General features: G+C 36.3%; 1 protein-coding gene across 2 annotated transcripts; it reads left to right on the forward strand.

Moving 5' to 3' along the window:
- Positions 1–1509: 1509 nt before the first annotated feature.
- On the forward strand, positions 1510–11676 carry LOC109110309 (beta-2 adrenergic receptor-like). Of its 2 annotated transcripts, XM_042733051.1 has the most exons (3): positions 1510–1665; positions 4119–5336; positions 10933–11676. In XM_042733051.1, exons 2-3 carry the CDS (start codon positions 4131–4133, stop codon positions 10939–10941), a joined length of 1215 nt encoding a protein of 404 aa, XP_042588985.1. In that variant the 5' UTR covers positions 1510–1665; positions 4119–4130; the 3' UTR covers positions 10942–11676. The 2 variants fall into 2 exon arrangements, with proteins under 2 accessions (XP_042588985.1, XP_042588984.1); XM_042733050.1 differs by lacking the exon at positions 10933–11676 and having other exon boundaries at positions 4119–6324.
- Positions 11677–18098: the final 6422 nt, after the last annotated feature.

The following is an 18098-nucleotide window of genomic DNA, read 5'->3' on the forward strand; positions in this document are numbered from 1 at the left end:
ATTACTAAGATGACAAAACACAAATTACTAAATTAAATAAATAAAAACTAAAAATATTAATAAAAATTATAAAAGTACCTCAGTGATATTAAAATAACAGCTTTAAAACTTTTAATTGTTTAATTGCATTGTTAACTAACTAAATACATTTATAAATTTAGTTATGTGAGGCAAAATCCTTTTTCTTAAATTTTGGTAGTTTGGTTAAAAAAAAAATATTTGAAATACGATTACTTCAAATAATAATATTACAAAATTATACTTGATGTGCATGACTTGACATTCTCGACTGTACTGGAATATATAAGAACACTTTTTTTTCATACCAGTCATATTCATTACTTTAAATAATAATATATGTCATATTAATATTCTGTGTGTGTGTGTGTGTGTGTGTGTGTGTGTGTGTGTGTGTGTGTGTGTGTGTGTGTGTGTGTGTGTGTGTGTGTGTGTCTTGAAAAAGTCGCTGAATTGAATTGAGTCAACAATCTTGGAAATGCAGTGTGTTTGGTCAAACTTTGTTATCTCAAAACTAAGAGTAAGCTTAGTGTTTACAGCAGATTGTCAGAAGGTTTTTGTTGTATTACAAATGAGCCAACACGGACAACAATGTCTTAGACGAATGATGCCTTTGTTTATCGCCTGTGCAATGGAAGACAATATCTCTGTCAACCCACAAAACTGTGACAGCAATGGGTTAAATTGGCCCAAAATGGGCCCAGAGCACTCAAGGATGACGGGGAATGAGTGTTGCACAGCAACTATGACAGAAAGCACTCTCTCTTTCCTGAGCTAAAGGTGGCCCACAACATAAATAAATCTCTACCACTTAAGGCGTTGCAATTTTCGCCAAGAATATGTTATTTTTCGCTCATGCGTGTCAATTTGATCGGAGAACCGAAGCGAGTCTGTGTATGTGTGTACAATTGTGCATTAATGTCAAGCTAGTGTGCTGTACGGTCATCATATGAATTAAAAACACACCAAAATCAAAGAATACATATCAAATGACACGTTCAACATGTTCCCTAGTCAGTTTTCTGTACGATTTATTTGCCTTGAGCAGTTAAGACGATTTCAGTAGCTTTATTAACATGGACATCCTGACAAACAATCTGTCACTCTAATATTTTTCCTATTAAACAGTCTGTCATGTTCAGCAGTAAACCGAACGATACGCTGTGAATTCAGTGTAAACAAAACCAAAACTAAGCAACAACAATACAGGAAACAAGCAACGTTCTGGAATTAAGTGTAGATTGGATCAGGGCAATGCCTTGGCTGATCCAAGAGCTATGAAACGTATCAGAAATACAAAACTACTTCAACAAAATACATCATTTTCATAATCTAATTATTTAATGAACAATTGTTCAATACATTAGTATGCTGATTGCACATTTTTGATAGTGACGCGCCCTTTCTGCAGCAGTTCTTTTGTAAAGGCCATAAGTTCTACCACAGGAAGTTGACAATACTGTGCCCGCCGCAAATCACACATCCTGCATCCTTCTGTACACTTTGTTCACATCGATATTTAGAGGCGTGGGAAGGTACACGGAGAACAAGTGCACGATAATGGAAGATAAGAGTTTTGAAGAAGGGTTAACTTGCTAACAAGCATAAATTATTGCAGATAATTTGAGAGAGGAAGTTGCTTTCTGGGTAAGCTGTCTGAAATTGCTTTATTACTTTATAAAGGCATCAAATTTTTCATGTCGGTCTGTTTCATTTCAATACGGAAGTATGTCATTTGGAATAAGTATGCAGCTTTTTATTAATTAATTAAATGACATTAGCAAAAAACAATGAATTATGGGTCAGGAGGAGGTATGAGATCATCTCAAACGATAAGAAGTCTGGGTAAGCTGGCTGAAATGGTTTCATTACTTCATAAAGGCATTAAATATTTCCATGTCGATCAGTTTAAGTTTAGAACGTAAATACGTTTTTTGAAATAAGTATGCAGCAGAATTGTTTCTGTGAAGTTATATTGCATGAAATAGCTGTAAATATCAAGAAAATAATACGATACAACCATTAAAATAAGGCACAAATAATGCATTATGGGCCAGGACGAGGTATTTGATCATCTCAAATGACTGTAAGCTAGCTGAAATTGCTTTATTACTTCACAAATGCATGAAACGTTCCACTTCATTTCGGTATGTAAATCTAGTCGTGGCCTAGTGGTTAGAGAGTTTGACTCCTAAGGTTGTGGGTTCGAGTTTTTTGGTATGTTCCACTTCATTTCGGTATGTAAATCTAGCTGCTCCCCGGGTGCCGCAGCATAAATGGCTGCCCACTGCTCTGGGTGTGTGTTCACAGGGTGTGTGTGTGTTCACTGCTGTGTGTGCACTTGGATGGGTTAAATGCAGAGCACGAATTCTTCATTTTAATATTTTGATATGAGTAGCCAGCAACAGCCTTGTTTTTGTGAAGTTATACAGTGGTGTGAAAAATTGTTGGCCCCCTTCCTTTTTTTTTGCATGTTTGTCACACTTTAATGTTTCAGATCATATTAGTAAAAGATAACACAACTAAAGGTTTTTATTATTAAGGGGGGAAAAAAATCCAAAACTACATGGCCCTGTGTAAAAGTGTTTGCCCCCTAAACCTAATAACTGGTTGGGCAACCCTTAGCAACAACAACTGCAATTAAATTAAAAGATTGTGATTGGTATTTGTCTTTGATGTGGATGTGTTTTGGTTTTCTCATCTATGCAGAATTTTTGTAATTCAGCCACATTGGAGGGTTTTTGAGCATGAACCTCCTTTTTAAGGTCAAGCCTCAGCATCACAATAGGATTCAGGTCAGGACTTTGACTAGGCCACTCCAAACTCTTCATTTTGTTTTTCTTCAGCCATTCAGAGGTAGACTTGCTGGTGTGTTCTGGATCATTGTCCTGCTGCAGAACCCAAGTTAGCGTCAGCTTGAGGTCACAGACAGATTACCAGACATTCTCCTTCAGGATTTTTTGGTAAACAGCAGAATTCATGGTTCCATTTATCACAGCAAGTCTTCCAGGTCCTGAAGCAGCAAAACAGCCCCAGACCATCACACTACCCCCACCATATTTTACTGTTGGTATGATGTTCTTTTTCTAAAATGTAATGTTACTTTTAAGCCAGATGTAATGGGACACACACCTTCCAAAAAGTTAAATTTTTGTCTCATCAGTCCACAGAGTATTTTCCCAAAAGTGTTGGGGATCATCAAGATGTTTTCTGGCAAAACTGAGATGAGCCTTTATGGGGGTTTTTTTCTGATCAGCAGTGGTTTTCTTCTTGGAACTCTGCCATGCTGACCATTTTTGCCCAGTCTCTTTCTTATGGTGGAGTCATGAACACTGACCTTAACTGAGGCAAGTGAGGCCTGCAGTTCTTTGGATGTTGTTGTGGGGTCTTTTGTGACCTCTTGGATGAGTCGTCGCCGTGCTCTTGGGGTAATTTTGATCTGCAGGCCACTCCACTTCCATGTTTTTGCCATTTGTGAATAATGGCTCTCACTGTGGTTCGCTGGAGTCCCAAAGCTTTAGAAATTTCTTTATAACCTTTTCCAGACTGACAGATCTCAATTACTTTCTTTCTCATTTGTTTCTGAATTTCTTTGGATCTCTGCATAATGTCTAGCTTTTGAGGATCTTTTGGTCTACTTCACTTTGTCAGGCAGGTCCTATCAGGAAGGGGGCCAACACTTTTTCACACCACTGTATATGCAGATTAGTGCATTAACAATTAGCAACATCAGCGATAATGCAAACAGCTCAAAATATCAATAAAATAGTACAATAGAACCATGCCACAAATGTGATATGATCATAGAAGTTATGTGACATTAAAAGGTCTCTCATATCTATGTGTGAAAACACAGTTCTCCTACCCACCGCATGCTTCCCCTCCTCCTAGTTCACGAAAACAAATAAAGTCTTGCCCAGCTAGTTAACTTACAGTCTGTGGGTTTGCATGCAATTATATCACATGTATATGCCGCTGATATCTCCTCACTGGTGAAAAAGTTCTGTTATTCCATCACCTGAAACCTTTTTCTTGGAGGACATTAACCCAGCACTTTGGAATTGACCAATCCTGTGTCCATTTCTCTTTTTCCCTGAAAGATTCCTCTCAGGATGAGCACCAACAGCTCCAGCCTGGTTTATGATGCACAGCCCCTGCTCATTCTTCCTCTGGCACTGGTCATCTTCCTCACGGTGATTGGGAACCTGCTGGTCATCCTGGCTATCGTTTGCACTCCTCTGCTCCACACCACCACCAACGTCTTCATCATCTCCCTGGCCTTCGCGGATCTCATCATGGGTTGTGTGGTCCAGCCTTTGGGTGCCAGCATGGTGGTCGGCGGGAAATGGCTTTTAGGCGACAAGTTTTGTGACTTGTGGACGTCCGTGGATGTGCTTTGCGTCACGGCCAGCATAGAGACGTTGTGTGTCATCGCCATTGAGCGCTACGTTGCGGTCACAAGACCTTTTGAGCATAAGGTCCTCCTTGGGAAGCGCAGAGCTGGCTACATCGTCTGCACGGTGTGGATGGTGGCATCCCTAGTTTCCTTCGTGCCAATCATGAACCATTATTCTCATGCTAATTACAAGGAGGCAGAAATATGTTACAATAAATCAGAATGCTGTGATTTCCATACGAACAAGACCTACACCATCTTTTCCTCGGTGGTGTCCTTCTACGTGCCCCTCATTATTATGGTGTTTGTGTACGGGAAGGTGTTCGTCATCGCAACCAGACAGTTGAAACTCATCAATAAGAATAGACTCCGCTTTCTGAGTACATGCACAGAAGACTCTTGTGAAAGTCCATGTGAAACGGTGCATAATTTGAGCCGGAGGTCAACGAGGCATGTCTTGAAAGAACACAAGGCGCTCAAGACGCTGGGGATTATTATGGGCACCTTCATTCTCTGTTGGCTGCCCTTCTTTGTCTTTAATATCATCAAGGTTTTTGATCCTCTAGTGCCATCCCAGGATGTGTTGCTCCTGTTGAACTGGCTCGGCTACACCAATTCAGGCCTGAATCCTATCATCTACTGCCACAGTCCTGAGTACCGCACTGCCTTCCTCAATCTTTTAGGGTACAAAAAACTCAAGCAGTTAAATTGCAAAACAGTGCACAAACATCTATGGACCGTCAGCTCGTGCATCCAAAGCAACGGTTCTGTAAAAATGGATCGCTTAGGTCATGAAGATCCATCTGCAAAGGGTGGGAACATTTGTTCTGACACATGTACAGTTTTCAAAGAAGAAGAGGTGGAAACTCAGCCTCACAATGACTCAAATGTGGCATGGATCAATGTAGAAGAGATGTTAAAGGTAAGTGCGTCTTTAATTTGAATGATCCCTCAAACCATGCAAGTTGCTGAGGTCTGTTATTTATCTAAGTGATTAGATTTTGACCTTAAGGATGGACATTGAAACCACCTAGAATCTCAGGCAACTGCACAGCAACTCAGAATCACTGTCACTGATAAGCTACTACTAAATATTGTATAAACTTAATTTTCTGTAAAGTTGCTTTGCAACGATTTGTATCGTAAAAAGCGCTATACAAATAAACTTGAATTGAACATAGCATAATGGCATTGAGTTGTGAAGCAGCACTCACATTTTCTTCAGAAAATCCTTCACATTTATTTATTTAGCAATTTTCTCTCATTTCTTACAATACGAAAAGCCTCGCTTATAAACAGCAGGATATTAAACCTTCAATAAAATACAGAATTGATCTTTGTTTGCATCTTTGAATCATTATTTTCCTGTTTATCCCTGTAAAGCTGCTTTGAAACAATCTGAATTATATAAATGCTCTATAAAAAAAAAAAAGTTTACTTAACAGATGCTTTTATCTAACGCAAGGAACACTGAAAGCAATTCATCATAAGAGCCAGCAATGTAAGCAATACACAATACCATGTTTCAAGCTAGAGCAAAAATGAAATCCAGAAGAAAGAGAGAAATTGTCTACCAGAGAGGACTTATTATATTAAGTGCATTCATTAGTGGTTGTGGTTAAGTGCTTGCATTTCCTTTAGATCACCTAGACCAATCAGTATATGATCTTTAATTTTTAACAATCAGGATTAACTTTGAGAAAGCCACATATGAGAAACTCCCACGCCTACCATTTCCATGTGGTGAATGCGGTTAGTCAACTTATGCTCACATTCAGTTTGAAGCACTTCAGTGTTTCACTGAACTTCCTGTTTGATGAATGGCATTGACCCAACACAGGAACTAATACCTCTAACTCAAACTGATTATTAAAGATTAGTGTAATTAAAATTAAAATGTAACTAAACATTTAAATTATTTTTTTTTTTTTAAATCTGCATTTTAATTAAAATTAAACATCTATGGTCACGTTTAGTCAAATTAGAAATGAGCTAAATATAATAATATTAAAGGGATAGTCCACCCAAAAATGAAAATTATCCCATGATTTGCTCACACTCAAGCTATCCTAGGTGTATATGGCTTTCTTCTTTCAGACCAATACAATCTGAGACATATTTAAAAATGTCCTGGCTCTTCCAAGCTTTATAATGACAGTGAATGGGGGTCTAGATTTTTAAGTTCAATAAAGTGCATCCATCCATCATAAGTGCTCCACACAGCTCCCGGGGACTTAATAAAGGCCTTCTGAAGTGAATCGATGCATTTATGTAAGAAAAAAAAAACAACAAAAAAATGTATAAACCATACATCTCTAGCTTCCACTAATTGTCGTATGTGCATTCATGAAAAAATGGCGTTCCAGAGGATGATGTTAGGCGAACACGGTGACGAATGCAGAAGCGCAGTGGAGAGAGCAAAACAAATTAGAATTACAAAACAATGATTTGTAAAGGAAAATAGTCAGAGGATTTCGATATAAGCCAAGAGGAGACTGGGTTTCCTTTGCTGTGAACAAATCTTGGTTCTCGAGAGGTTAGCATATTCTCACCGGAGCTTATGCTATGCCTACTTCCTGCGTGATCCGTGATTCCACAGTTAGCGGAAGCTAGAGATTACGGTATATAAAGTTTTAAATATGGATAGTTTTCTTAAACAAATGCATTGATTTGTTTTAAAGGGGTGGTTGATTGTGATTTAACTTTAAACATGGATGAGCACGCGGTTGCCGTGGTAGCGAGCAATACTTGCTGGCAAACACTTCTTACGGTTACAAAAATGCTACAACGCAATCATGTATTCTGCTGTATTAAAGGGGTCATATGATGCAATTTCAAGTTTTCCTTTCTCTTTGGAGTGTTACAAGCTGTTCTTGAATAGATAAGACCCCTAAAGTTGCAAAGACTAAAGACTCAAACCCAAAGAGATATTCTTTATAAAAGTTAAGACTTGTGCACGCCCTCCTAAAACGCCTCGTTTAAACACTTGGGAAGATTTGCATAACACCGCCTAAATGTTCACGCATTCTCGCTGTGGTATTGTTGCTGCCGCCATGTTGTGGAGACACTGTGTTTTGTTGTGAAAGCGAAACTACTTTGTTTTTTCTTCCAAAAGAGGACACGACTAGAAATCAGTGGTTAAGTTGTATTTACAACACTGTTCCAGAACAGTTCATCCCAAATATTCAGATGCGCATTTTATGAAGGGCTGTTTCCTGAACCTGGTCATGCACAAAGGTTGTTTCTGTAAAGTGGGGCCATCCCAACTTTGCAAGGACAGTCTGGTGCTTCTGATTCACACCCTGCAAGTACGTTTTCATATTTAATTAATTCACCACTGATGATTCAAACACAAGTTTTGAGCAGTGTAGAGTAGCGCTTGTTGTTTGACGTTTCTCCGATCACAAATGCAGACATGGTTTTATGTTTACGCGGTGCAATGCGCAACGCAATGAGTGAAAGGATAGTAAGTCATTATAATCAGTAGTTATGTTCCCACTGGATGCAACAAATGCCTCGTTTGTAATGGGTTTTATTGGTTTTGTCTCGTCGTGCTGGGAGATGGCATCACAGTATGGTAAGGGGCGTAACATTTCCATCACACACATGAGGTATTCAGCCAATCACAATGCACTCTATAGCTGGCCAATCAGCGTACACCTCGCTTTTCAGAACGATGAGCTTTGTTAAAATCAATGCGTTTCAGAAAGGCGGGGCATAGAGGAGCAACAATAATGTACAGTATGTGGAAACTTAAACTGCATAAACACATTGAATTAAACCAAATACATAAAATAATGTTCTTTTTAGCAACATCATATAACCCCTTTAAAGATTTAATCAGGATAAAACCGTATATTAAAAGCTAAAATAAGCAGTAGCATTTACAAATAACAGCGTATCTAAAAGTATGAGACAACAACAAACAAAGAAACATACCGTTCTGAAACGTCCTGTAAGAGCGGTGCTTGTACAGGTTCTGTGCAATCCTCTTCACTAATATTCTCTGGGTCTCAACTGGGCTCAAATTGATAAGCAATATTTTCGACGCCATTGTTTACAATACAACCAGAGCACATTCTGAGGTGAGGGGCGTGACATTTCTGAACTGCACTAGGCGGTTTAGCCAATCACAACACATTGAGCCAGCTAATCAATATGAGCCCATCACGTATTTCTGAGGGAGGGGCTTCATAAAACCAGGAAATCATCATAGTGTTTATCAGAGAAGGGACAGAACGTTGTAGAATAAAGGTAAATTATGTGAAAATAATGTTGTTGTTTTTTTGTTTGTTTCTTTTTTACATGTTACAGTAGACTGCACCCCATAAACACAATCAAGCCTAGAAAAAATCCAGTCAACTACCCCTTTAAAAGGCCTTTATTAACCCCCTGGAGCAATGTGGAGTAATTTTAATTATGGATTCACTTTATTCACTTTAATCTCAACTGGCATTATAAAGCTTGGAAGAGCCAGGATATTTTTTAATAGGACTCAGATTGTATTCATCTGAAAGAAGAAAGTCATACACACCTAGGATGGCTTGAGTGTGAGCAAATCATAAGGTAATTTTCATTTTTGGGTGAACTATGTAAAATTAAAAGATAAATAAAAATAAAATGAAAGAATTAATAAAAATAAAAAGCTGATGAAACAAACAAGCAACAAAATAAAAAAGGTTTTTTTTTCCACATTGTTTCCATGTACCATTATCCTGTATCTGAAGTACAGGAGATGATGATTACACACACTAGGACATAAATCTACCTGTTCCTCTTCAACAGAGAACCAGAAGAGAGGCCTTGCCACTTAACCACATGCAGTACTGGATTACACCTTCATTTAGTCAAGATGTGCCCCACTGAGCAAGATTAAACCTCTTATCATTTACCTCATCCTTTTAAAATACTCTAGGGTGATATTAGACCCTCAAAAACGATTGGCATTGCACAACCAATCAATTCAACATGTTTCTCAACTGGCTGAAATGAGTCATCAGAGATTCTGAAGTGTGTTTTGTGAGCATGAGTATAGTGTGTGTGTGTGTGTATGAATACTTAACAGTGGGAAACCCAGGGGTCTTAGTTCATTACCTCATTAGTGTGGAGATAATAATAGGAGATTTGAGCAAAAGGTGCACCATGTTACATGATTTAGGAGAGGCCTTGAGTTCATGCTTAAGGTGATGAGCTCACACAGGATACATGTTGATTACCATATACACAACCATTTTCTTCTTGTGTTCATCTAAGCATTTGGTTATACTCAAAAAAAGAAAAAAAAAGGAGTAGTGATTACTGTGACTAAAATATCCAACAATTAAAATGTTAAAACAATTTCAAATCTGGGTGGGAAAACCTCACATACTGTAATATCTCTTCAGAGGGTCCATGTATGTTTCCTACACACAACAACAAGTGCGAACTGTGGGGTCTGTTTTGCAAACAAATGACTCTCATGAACTGTTAAAGATTCACAAAACAGTCTCGCTCACGAGTCAGCAGTATGTGAATCATTCAGGGCTGCATTTTACAAAAGCACTGTGATCCTAGTTGATCGTATAAAGATGACTGGACAGTTACCGAGTTGCCAAATAGAATAGAATCCTGAATCAAATATAGGCTAAACCAAATATGAATCCAAAGGAATCTTGAAAAAAATATTAAGACAAAAAATTTTTATCCTGTTGTATATTTTTCAATAATATATTCCACTAAAATATTAAAGAGCACAACTGTTTTCAACATTGATAATAAGAAATGTAAATCAGCATATTAGAAGGATTTCTGAAGGATGATATGTCACTAAAAACTGGAGTAATGATGCTGAAAATTCAGCTTTGTCATCATAGGAATAAATTACACTTTAAAATCTATTTAAGTAGAAAACAGATATTTTGAATTGTAAAAATATTGCTGTGTACTGTATTTTTGCTCAAATAAATGCAGCCTTGGTGAGCACATGTATAAATGAAAGTCTATGGATATTTGTTAACATTTTTTTCATCCACCAAGCAAAAAGTCCAACCATGTAGAAAAGAAATATCCCACCTCCAACATGCTGCATGATTTTAGATATCATTAATATCAATCACTCATGTCTCTTTAAACCCCTAACCCTAGGAATGGCTTTAACAAGCACTACTAATTAAAATAAGTGAAAAACTAAGTGAGCATTACAGTACACACACAGCAGAATCTGGCATAATAGTTCTGGTCTGGATCAGAATTATGCTTCAGTTTATGATTGTTTTAATAAAGAACACACATCTTATGCCACAGGGGATTAGACACTGTAGTGTACGTGAATCTCATGTACTTAGACGCGAACACATCTGAGAAACATTTCAGCATAATTCCTCTGATGTCACTCAAGACGTGCAATGATAGAAAAATACATATTGTGCATAAACAACTCACTGAAACATGTACCAGAGCACACAAAAACACAAGCACTAGCTGTCTGCTCTTTTCCAGTTCAAATGTCTAATGATTTCATAATTATTTTCCTCCCCCAGGGCCACTGAAGATGGGAAACAGATCATATGCATTTCAAGAGAATTAACTGTACTCGAGCATCATGCTTTTCAACTGGACCTCGACTGTATTACATTTAAACCATGTGCACAGGCAAAACAGCCAGATCCTAATGTACAGAGCAGCAAAGCGGAAAAAAGATAAGAGAACAAACCGTGACACAAAAAACGATTACTCAGTGACAGCTTTTTGAACTTTAAACAGAGTGAAATTGTAAACTGAAGTCCTAAACTGTCATCTCTTTACCTCACAAGTCTGTTGTGTGGACTCTTTTCTTTTTCCAGTTCAGTCACTACCCAGAGATTAAATGGAATGCATAATGCATTTGATCAATGTCCAAGATGTGAGTAAAACTTTTCTTTGGTGATTAAATGAATGAGAATGTCTCCAGCCCATTGGTCAGAAACATTGTTTGAAACATAATTATGGAATAGCACAGGCACAACTGTGCTGTTTGTAGTGCTGCCCAGATATTTTCTTCATCAATGCAAAGAGCTTCAAAAAGTACACAATCTTGTTTCTGGCATGGGATAAAAAAGGTGATTGTGATTTTTGTTTTATCCCACAATTCTCCAATATTTAAACTTGGAATTGTGAGAGATAAAAAGTAATACAATTGCAATTGTTAGTTTACTTCTTACAATTCTGACTTTATACCTCGTAATTCTGAGAAAACTAAGTCTGAATTTTGAGATGTAATATCAGAATTGCGAGAGAAATATTCAGAATTTCTCAAGTTTGTGACAATTTATTCTAATTTTTGTTTTAATGTCTGCATTTCTGAGTTTATATCTTGCAATTAACTTTTTCTCTAAATTCTGAGTTTATATCTTAAAACTGTTTTTTTTTTCACCACAGAATAAAAAAAAATCTAATTGGAACTTTTTCTGTCACAATTCTGATTTTTTCGCGATTACAAGTTTACATCTTACAATTCTATGAATAAAAAAAAATCTAATTGGTATCTCACAATTCTGACTTTATATTTCTCAGTTCTGAGAAAAAAGTCTGAATTATTAGATGTAATGTCAGAATTGTGAGTTATAAAATTCGCAATTATCTTATTCCATAGCGGAAACAAGCTTCCATAAAAAAAAAAATTAAAAATCTTTTCAAACTGTTTAATAAAGTAAACACCTCCAAACTTGTAATAAACCACCAGAATGACTGCCTAAAAACAGACATGTAATTCCTTTTTTTTTCTCAAAAAATCCAAATTGCAGTTTCATGACTGGAAGGAAATAATTACAGTAATTTTTCTTAGTTCACCCACCATCAGCAGGTGTGGAAAAGCATTAATTTTAAATGCTACACAACTCTGGAGTGAGTCAGCTTGATATTTCTCTGGCTGTCTTGTATCATACATCTGAGCGTCTGTTAGATTTCAACACTTCAACATCAAGCATACAGCCCAGACTAACACAGAGCCAAAGCTTATGGCTTATAAATATTCAACTCTGGCCAAACAAATCTTGACACTGAACGGTTGCAAGTCAGAGTGTTTGGTTTGGGATATTGGTATTTTGATAAAATGTTATGCATCATGGCATCAGTGCACTTGACGGTGAGGACAAGCTTCAGAGCACTGCGAGTTGCCTTTACTCACTTCTTTGATCCTGACTGTGTAACTTTTATCCTAGTGAAAAAACCTTGTCCAGAAAATTGAAACAGAATGAATAAATGCATGCACTTCATAATTTATTTACAAAAATTCAGGTACAACATGTTCAAAGTAGTGTCTTTTTCATGTATCTTCATACTTTATGAATTCAAATCAATGCCTTAACAGTGGAACTGAGTCATTTTAATTGGTCTGTTCTTTCTGCTTGTCATTGTCATGTCCTCTGGAAAAATCAAATGTATTATTTTGATGATGCTCAACTTCACAACTATTCAAATAGTGGAAGCATTGTAATTAACTGCACACGCACAAAAGCTCAGAACATTGTTTGAAACTGCTGCATCAGTCTTTTGTTCTGACACATCAGTCTGAAATGAGTATCCCGAGGTTTTATTTCAAAATGAGATGTAAAAACCCGAACGCAAACTTGATTCTTACACTGTCAATCAATATGAGGACCTGATACAAAAAATAAATATTTTTTCCTGTAAATTCATTTTCACCTTCTGGTTCATGCAAATGAGGCTATTATGCTACTGTTGTTTACTATGAACAAAGCACCTGCTGAAGGAACACAGGATTTAATATTTGTTAAGTCTGAAATGCCATACTACCCTTTTACTCACACTATTTATAATTTCATACATTTATGAAATGTTACAATGCAGGTACTGTATAATGTTACAAAAGATTTCTATTTCAAATAAATGTTGTTCTTTTGAACTTTCTATTCACTAAAGAATCCTCAAAAAATGTATCATGGTTTCTACAACAATATTAACCATTTTCAACCCTGGTAATATTAAGAATTTTTATTTATTTATTTATTTTTTTGAGCAGAAAATCAGTATATTAGAATGATTTTTGAAGGTTCATGTTGCAATTACAGTTAATACATTACATTATAGTAAACCGTTTTTTTTTTTTTTAATTGCAATAATATTACTATAATTGACAATATTACTATTTTTTACTGTATGCAGCTTTGGTGAGCATAATAGGCTTTTCAAAAACATAAAAAAATTGATATGTGCTATGTTTGAAGTGGTATACTACCTCACTATTTATACTATATTTATACTGTGTGCAACATGCACATTTTTTTGTATGCAAAACATGCAGTACTGTGCAAAACTACACAACACAATTGTGCTTGCTTTGACTTTCCATTTCATGTGTGATGAATGAACTGTAAGTAAAATTATCTATGACTTTCAATATCTTTATTTGATTGATTTAAGTGATTTTATTTTACTGATTGTTTTACAGAAATTCAGCTTTAAATGCAAAAAAAGAAAATAATAATAATAATCTAAAGATAAAATAAAATGAATTAGAATAACTTAACGACAGTAACTTTTATGATGAGAACGGTTTCTCATACTTTAAATTATTGGCATTATACGGTGTACATGCAAACTACGCAGTATGCAGAACGCATTATACTGGCATTCCAGTACTGCACTGCAGTGTAGCCATTTGGATCTTTTCTCATCTGAAAATGAATAAGAAAGAACTGATATCTGCAAGTATGTTTCCATGAGAAACTTCCTTGACTTTTGCTAGGTTGTCTTGAATTAACTTGTGTCATGCTCATGCATAATAATGTGTACATCCTTGAAATTTCAAAGCAAAAGATTTTATTACGAATGCACTCTACAAAGAAAGCCAAAATGATAGTTTTAGCATTAATCATGAGCTAGCATATGCTGCTCCTCCAGCATCAGACGACATTCCCTGACATGACTGCTATTAAAATAGGCCAAGTGTTGAATCACAAGAAAAACAAACAGCATAATAGATAGCGAAAGCTTTCAAATCTTGCGGAGTCCGTGACACCATCTCTCTGGATTAGCATTGAGCATCAACTGAATAGCACCCAAGAATGAATGAGGTCAAAAATTCAGAAAACACATTTGGTAACCTGCTTACCAGTGTTGGGGACTAGCTAACTAGAAGCTGTTATGCTACAGATGTACTGACATATGTTATAAATGTCAATGTTAGCCTATGCTAATTTGGCTGGTTTTAGCTGGTTGCGATGGTCTCGCAGCCTGACCAGCAGAAGGATCTATTAGATTGATTAACTGTTTTTTAAAACGATTGATTAAAAGGCAAAGTCATGCAAGCCATTTGACGTGAATAAGACTGTATTGTTTGTATTGCATGTTTAATTTGCTATTGAATTGGAGAAAAGAGGCTTTTTGCAATTTTAAAGCCACACACTAAAGACATGGTAAAGCAATGTGAATGAGGTAAGAAGAACACAGCAAAAAAATGTTTAGTGACTACTCAAATTTTAACTTCATTTATAAAACTACCTCGAGGTTTAACCATACACTGCATTTAAATCTGTTTGAGATTAACTGCATTTATCGCCCAATCACTGAAATTTCACAACATTTCAAAGCATCAGGTGATTTGGTCAGTTTTATGTGAGCTCCAAAACTTGGATTCTTAAAAATAATAATAATAATAATAATAATAATAATAATAATAATAATAATAATAATAATAATAAATTAACTTAAAAAATTAAGTTTTTTAAAACCACATTTCAAACAGCAACACACTATAGTTTTTTTGCACACAGCTAGTGAAGACAGCTACACAATATTTGTCTAATTTCAGACTGCAAACACACAAAAATATTGCTTCTTTTGCCATGGCACTATAGATCATACTTGTAACTGTAACTGGAGCTTCAAACATGCTTGAGCAGCATGGAAGTGGACACAGAATGCATGTGAGCTGAGAGCTTTTGTTAATGCTATTTGCTCTGGAGTTTTAAATCAAGAAGTTGCAATCTTGTAATAGGCTCATCTTACAACATTTAGTTGATGTTCCCCGTTTGATGTCTCATTAAAAAGGATACACTGTCCAGAGGTTATATTTGTCAGCCATATTATGTCATCGAGGCAGTCTTATTTCAGAACACCAACCATTACAAACAAAAGTGAAAACTCTTAAAAATAAAGGTGCTTCACGATGCCCCCCCCCCCCAGATTCCTTTGTGTTTTTTTCATAACCACGTCTGAACTGAGATGTTTTAAAAATAATATTGAAAGAGACAGGCTGCTTCTTTTGCTCTCTCGTTACTTTAATTATATAGAATAATGTTTGCTGTAGAGTGGAAAAAAGCTTACAGAAAATTACCCTTCCTTTCGCTTTCTCTAAAATGTTTAGAGAGAGAGAGAGAGAAAGAAAGAGAGAGTGCAGGCCTAAAAGCCTGTATACAGCACAGGTCTGATTGCTCATGAGAACCAGCCTGGCCGTTCCAGCACAATGTTCCCTTATCAGAGTAGAGTACTGCTCTCTTCATCAGTGGTTCATACTGCTGATGTAACAGCATGTGGAGCCGCTTTGCACATGCACAATATAGTGCATTTACAGACTTTGAAAATCCTGAATGTAGTCAACCACTTTAGAACTAATCTTTGTCTGTCTGTCTGTCTTTCTTTCTAATCACATTGAGAGAAATCCAAATATTAATTGGCTATGCAGTCCAGGTGACAGATTTTTCCTATACATGTCAAGTTAAATAAAATTATGGTTCATTAATGCCCCCTTCAGGATGTAAGGATGTAATAATTTGCCTCATCAGCTGTCATTAAAATGGTATATCTTTTTTTTGTGATGTTTTGATTTATTAGTTTTCATTATAATGTTTTATTTTTACATTATATATACACATAAATAGAGAGAGATATTAAGTGAACAATAAATTCATAACAATATCAACCTATTTTTCACGTGATCTTGTGTGTTATTAGATTAATGGAAATGATTGCTGATCTACAAAGACATGGGAGGATAACAAGCACAGCTGCAGCACAAGTTGTAAAGGTTCATCAGTACAGCACATGAGAGAATTTGAATGGAGAGCCCTCAAAGTAGTTTAAAAGACTCCTCTCATTGTCAATTCAATGCACAAACCTTCAGATCATTCATTCAGACTCAGAAATAACGGCACAAGCAGGAGCTGAGATGAATGATGTATGTGGAATGATGAAAGAAGACATTTTTTGCCTCCAGGCAGCATCTGTTGTTACGATGGGCACAACCAGCAAAACATCATGACCACATGTCAATTATTACTGCTATCTCTACCTCTAAATTATATATACACTAAATCATAAAAATATCTAAATGTTCAGAACTGAATATCAGAACAAATAAAAGTACATTTCAGCTGATAAAGGGCTTCTGAGTCTTTGTCAACAGTAGTAGATTTGAAATTGTCGTAAACACATTGCTGAAGCATATCAGTTTGGCCTAATAGTGCTTAAAGGGAAAAGTTCAAATATTCTAGACTCCATCCTAGCTCTAATAATAGTGTATTATAAGACTGTGAACCCATATTACACAGGAGACAGTGCTCTAACCTTCAAACATACTACTGCGAGCACCTGGTTGCTATTTAATGAAAGGGCCAATGGGTAAAGATCTTGCCATCAATATATATAAACTTATGAATCTTTTATAATCCATAACCTAGCATGAAAGCAGGTGAGGCAAATGTGTGTTTGTATGTGAGTGGGGAAGGGAGAGAGAAAGCACCAAAGGAATAGTGCACCCAAAAATGAAAATTTGCTTAAAGCTCACTCACCCTTAAGATGTACGTAGATGAGTCTGTTTCTTCATCAGATTTGAAGAAATTCAGCATTGCATCACTTGCTCACCAATGGATCCTCTGAAGTAAATGGGTGCTGTCAGAATAAAAGTCCAAACAGCTGATAAAAATGGGTGAATTATGAATAAGTGTTCAAAATGATTATAGTACATCAATTAATATCCTGTGAAGCACAAAGCTGTGTGTAATAATTTTTTTTGTTTTGTTTTGGACTGTTTTCGCTTGTAAACAGTGTATTTTGTGCATATTTCTCTCCTGCTTCAGACGAAACAACTTTTTCAGCAAGACAGCTAGAGGACTCATATTTTAGCCCAAAGCGATTATTGGATTTGTTACTTATAAACATGCAGCGTTTTTGCTTTACCGGGCATTAGCCTAATTGATGGACTGGAGTGGTGTGGATTGCTTGTGGAATATTGTGATGTTTTTATCAGCTGTTTGAACTCTCATTCTGACGGCACCCATTCACTTCAGAGGAGCTATTGGTGATGCAATGCTAAATTAAATTAATAAATCAACATCTTGAATTGCCTATTCCTTTTTGTTTTTCAATTATTTTATAATGTGATATCTCAGAGTGAAAAGGGACTTTAAATGGAGGAAAACGAAGGCAGGACTTGATTTTATCCATTATTGGTTGACCTCACAACAGTTTGCCATATAAAACCATCAATACGACTGAAAGCACTTGCAGAAATGGGGCTTCATACTGATAAAAACTGACTAACTCTTTCAGCATGTCAAAGTCTACCTCTAGTTAAAATGTCTTTTCAACAAAACAGCTGAAAATGTTCATGAATGCACGAACACCCAGTGCAGCACTGCCATGGCGTCACATACCCCCTAAGATGTTTGAGCCAAGTAGATTTTGAAGGCAGCTTCCAAAAGACAAA

This window comes from Cyprinus carpio, chromosome B10 (assembly GCF_018340385.1).
Source record: "Cyprinus carpio isolate SPL01 chromosome B10, ASM1834038v1, whole genome shotgun sequence".
NCBI lineage: Eukaryota > Metazoa > Chordata > Actinopteri > Cypriniformes > Cyprinidae > Cyprinus > Cyprinus carpio.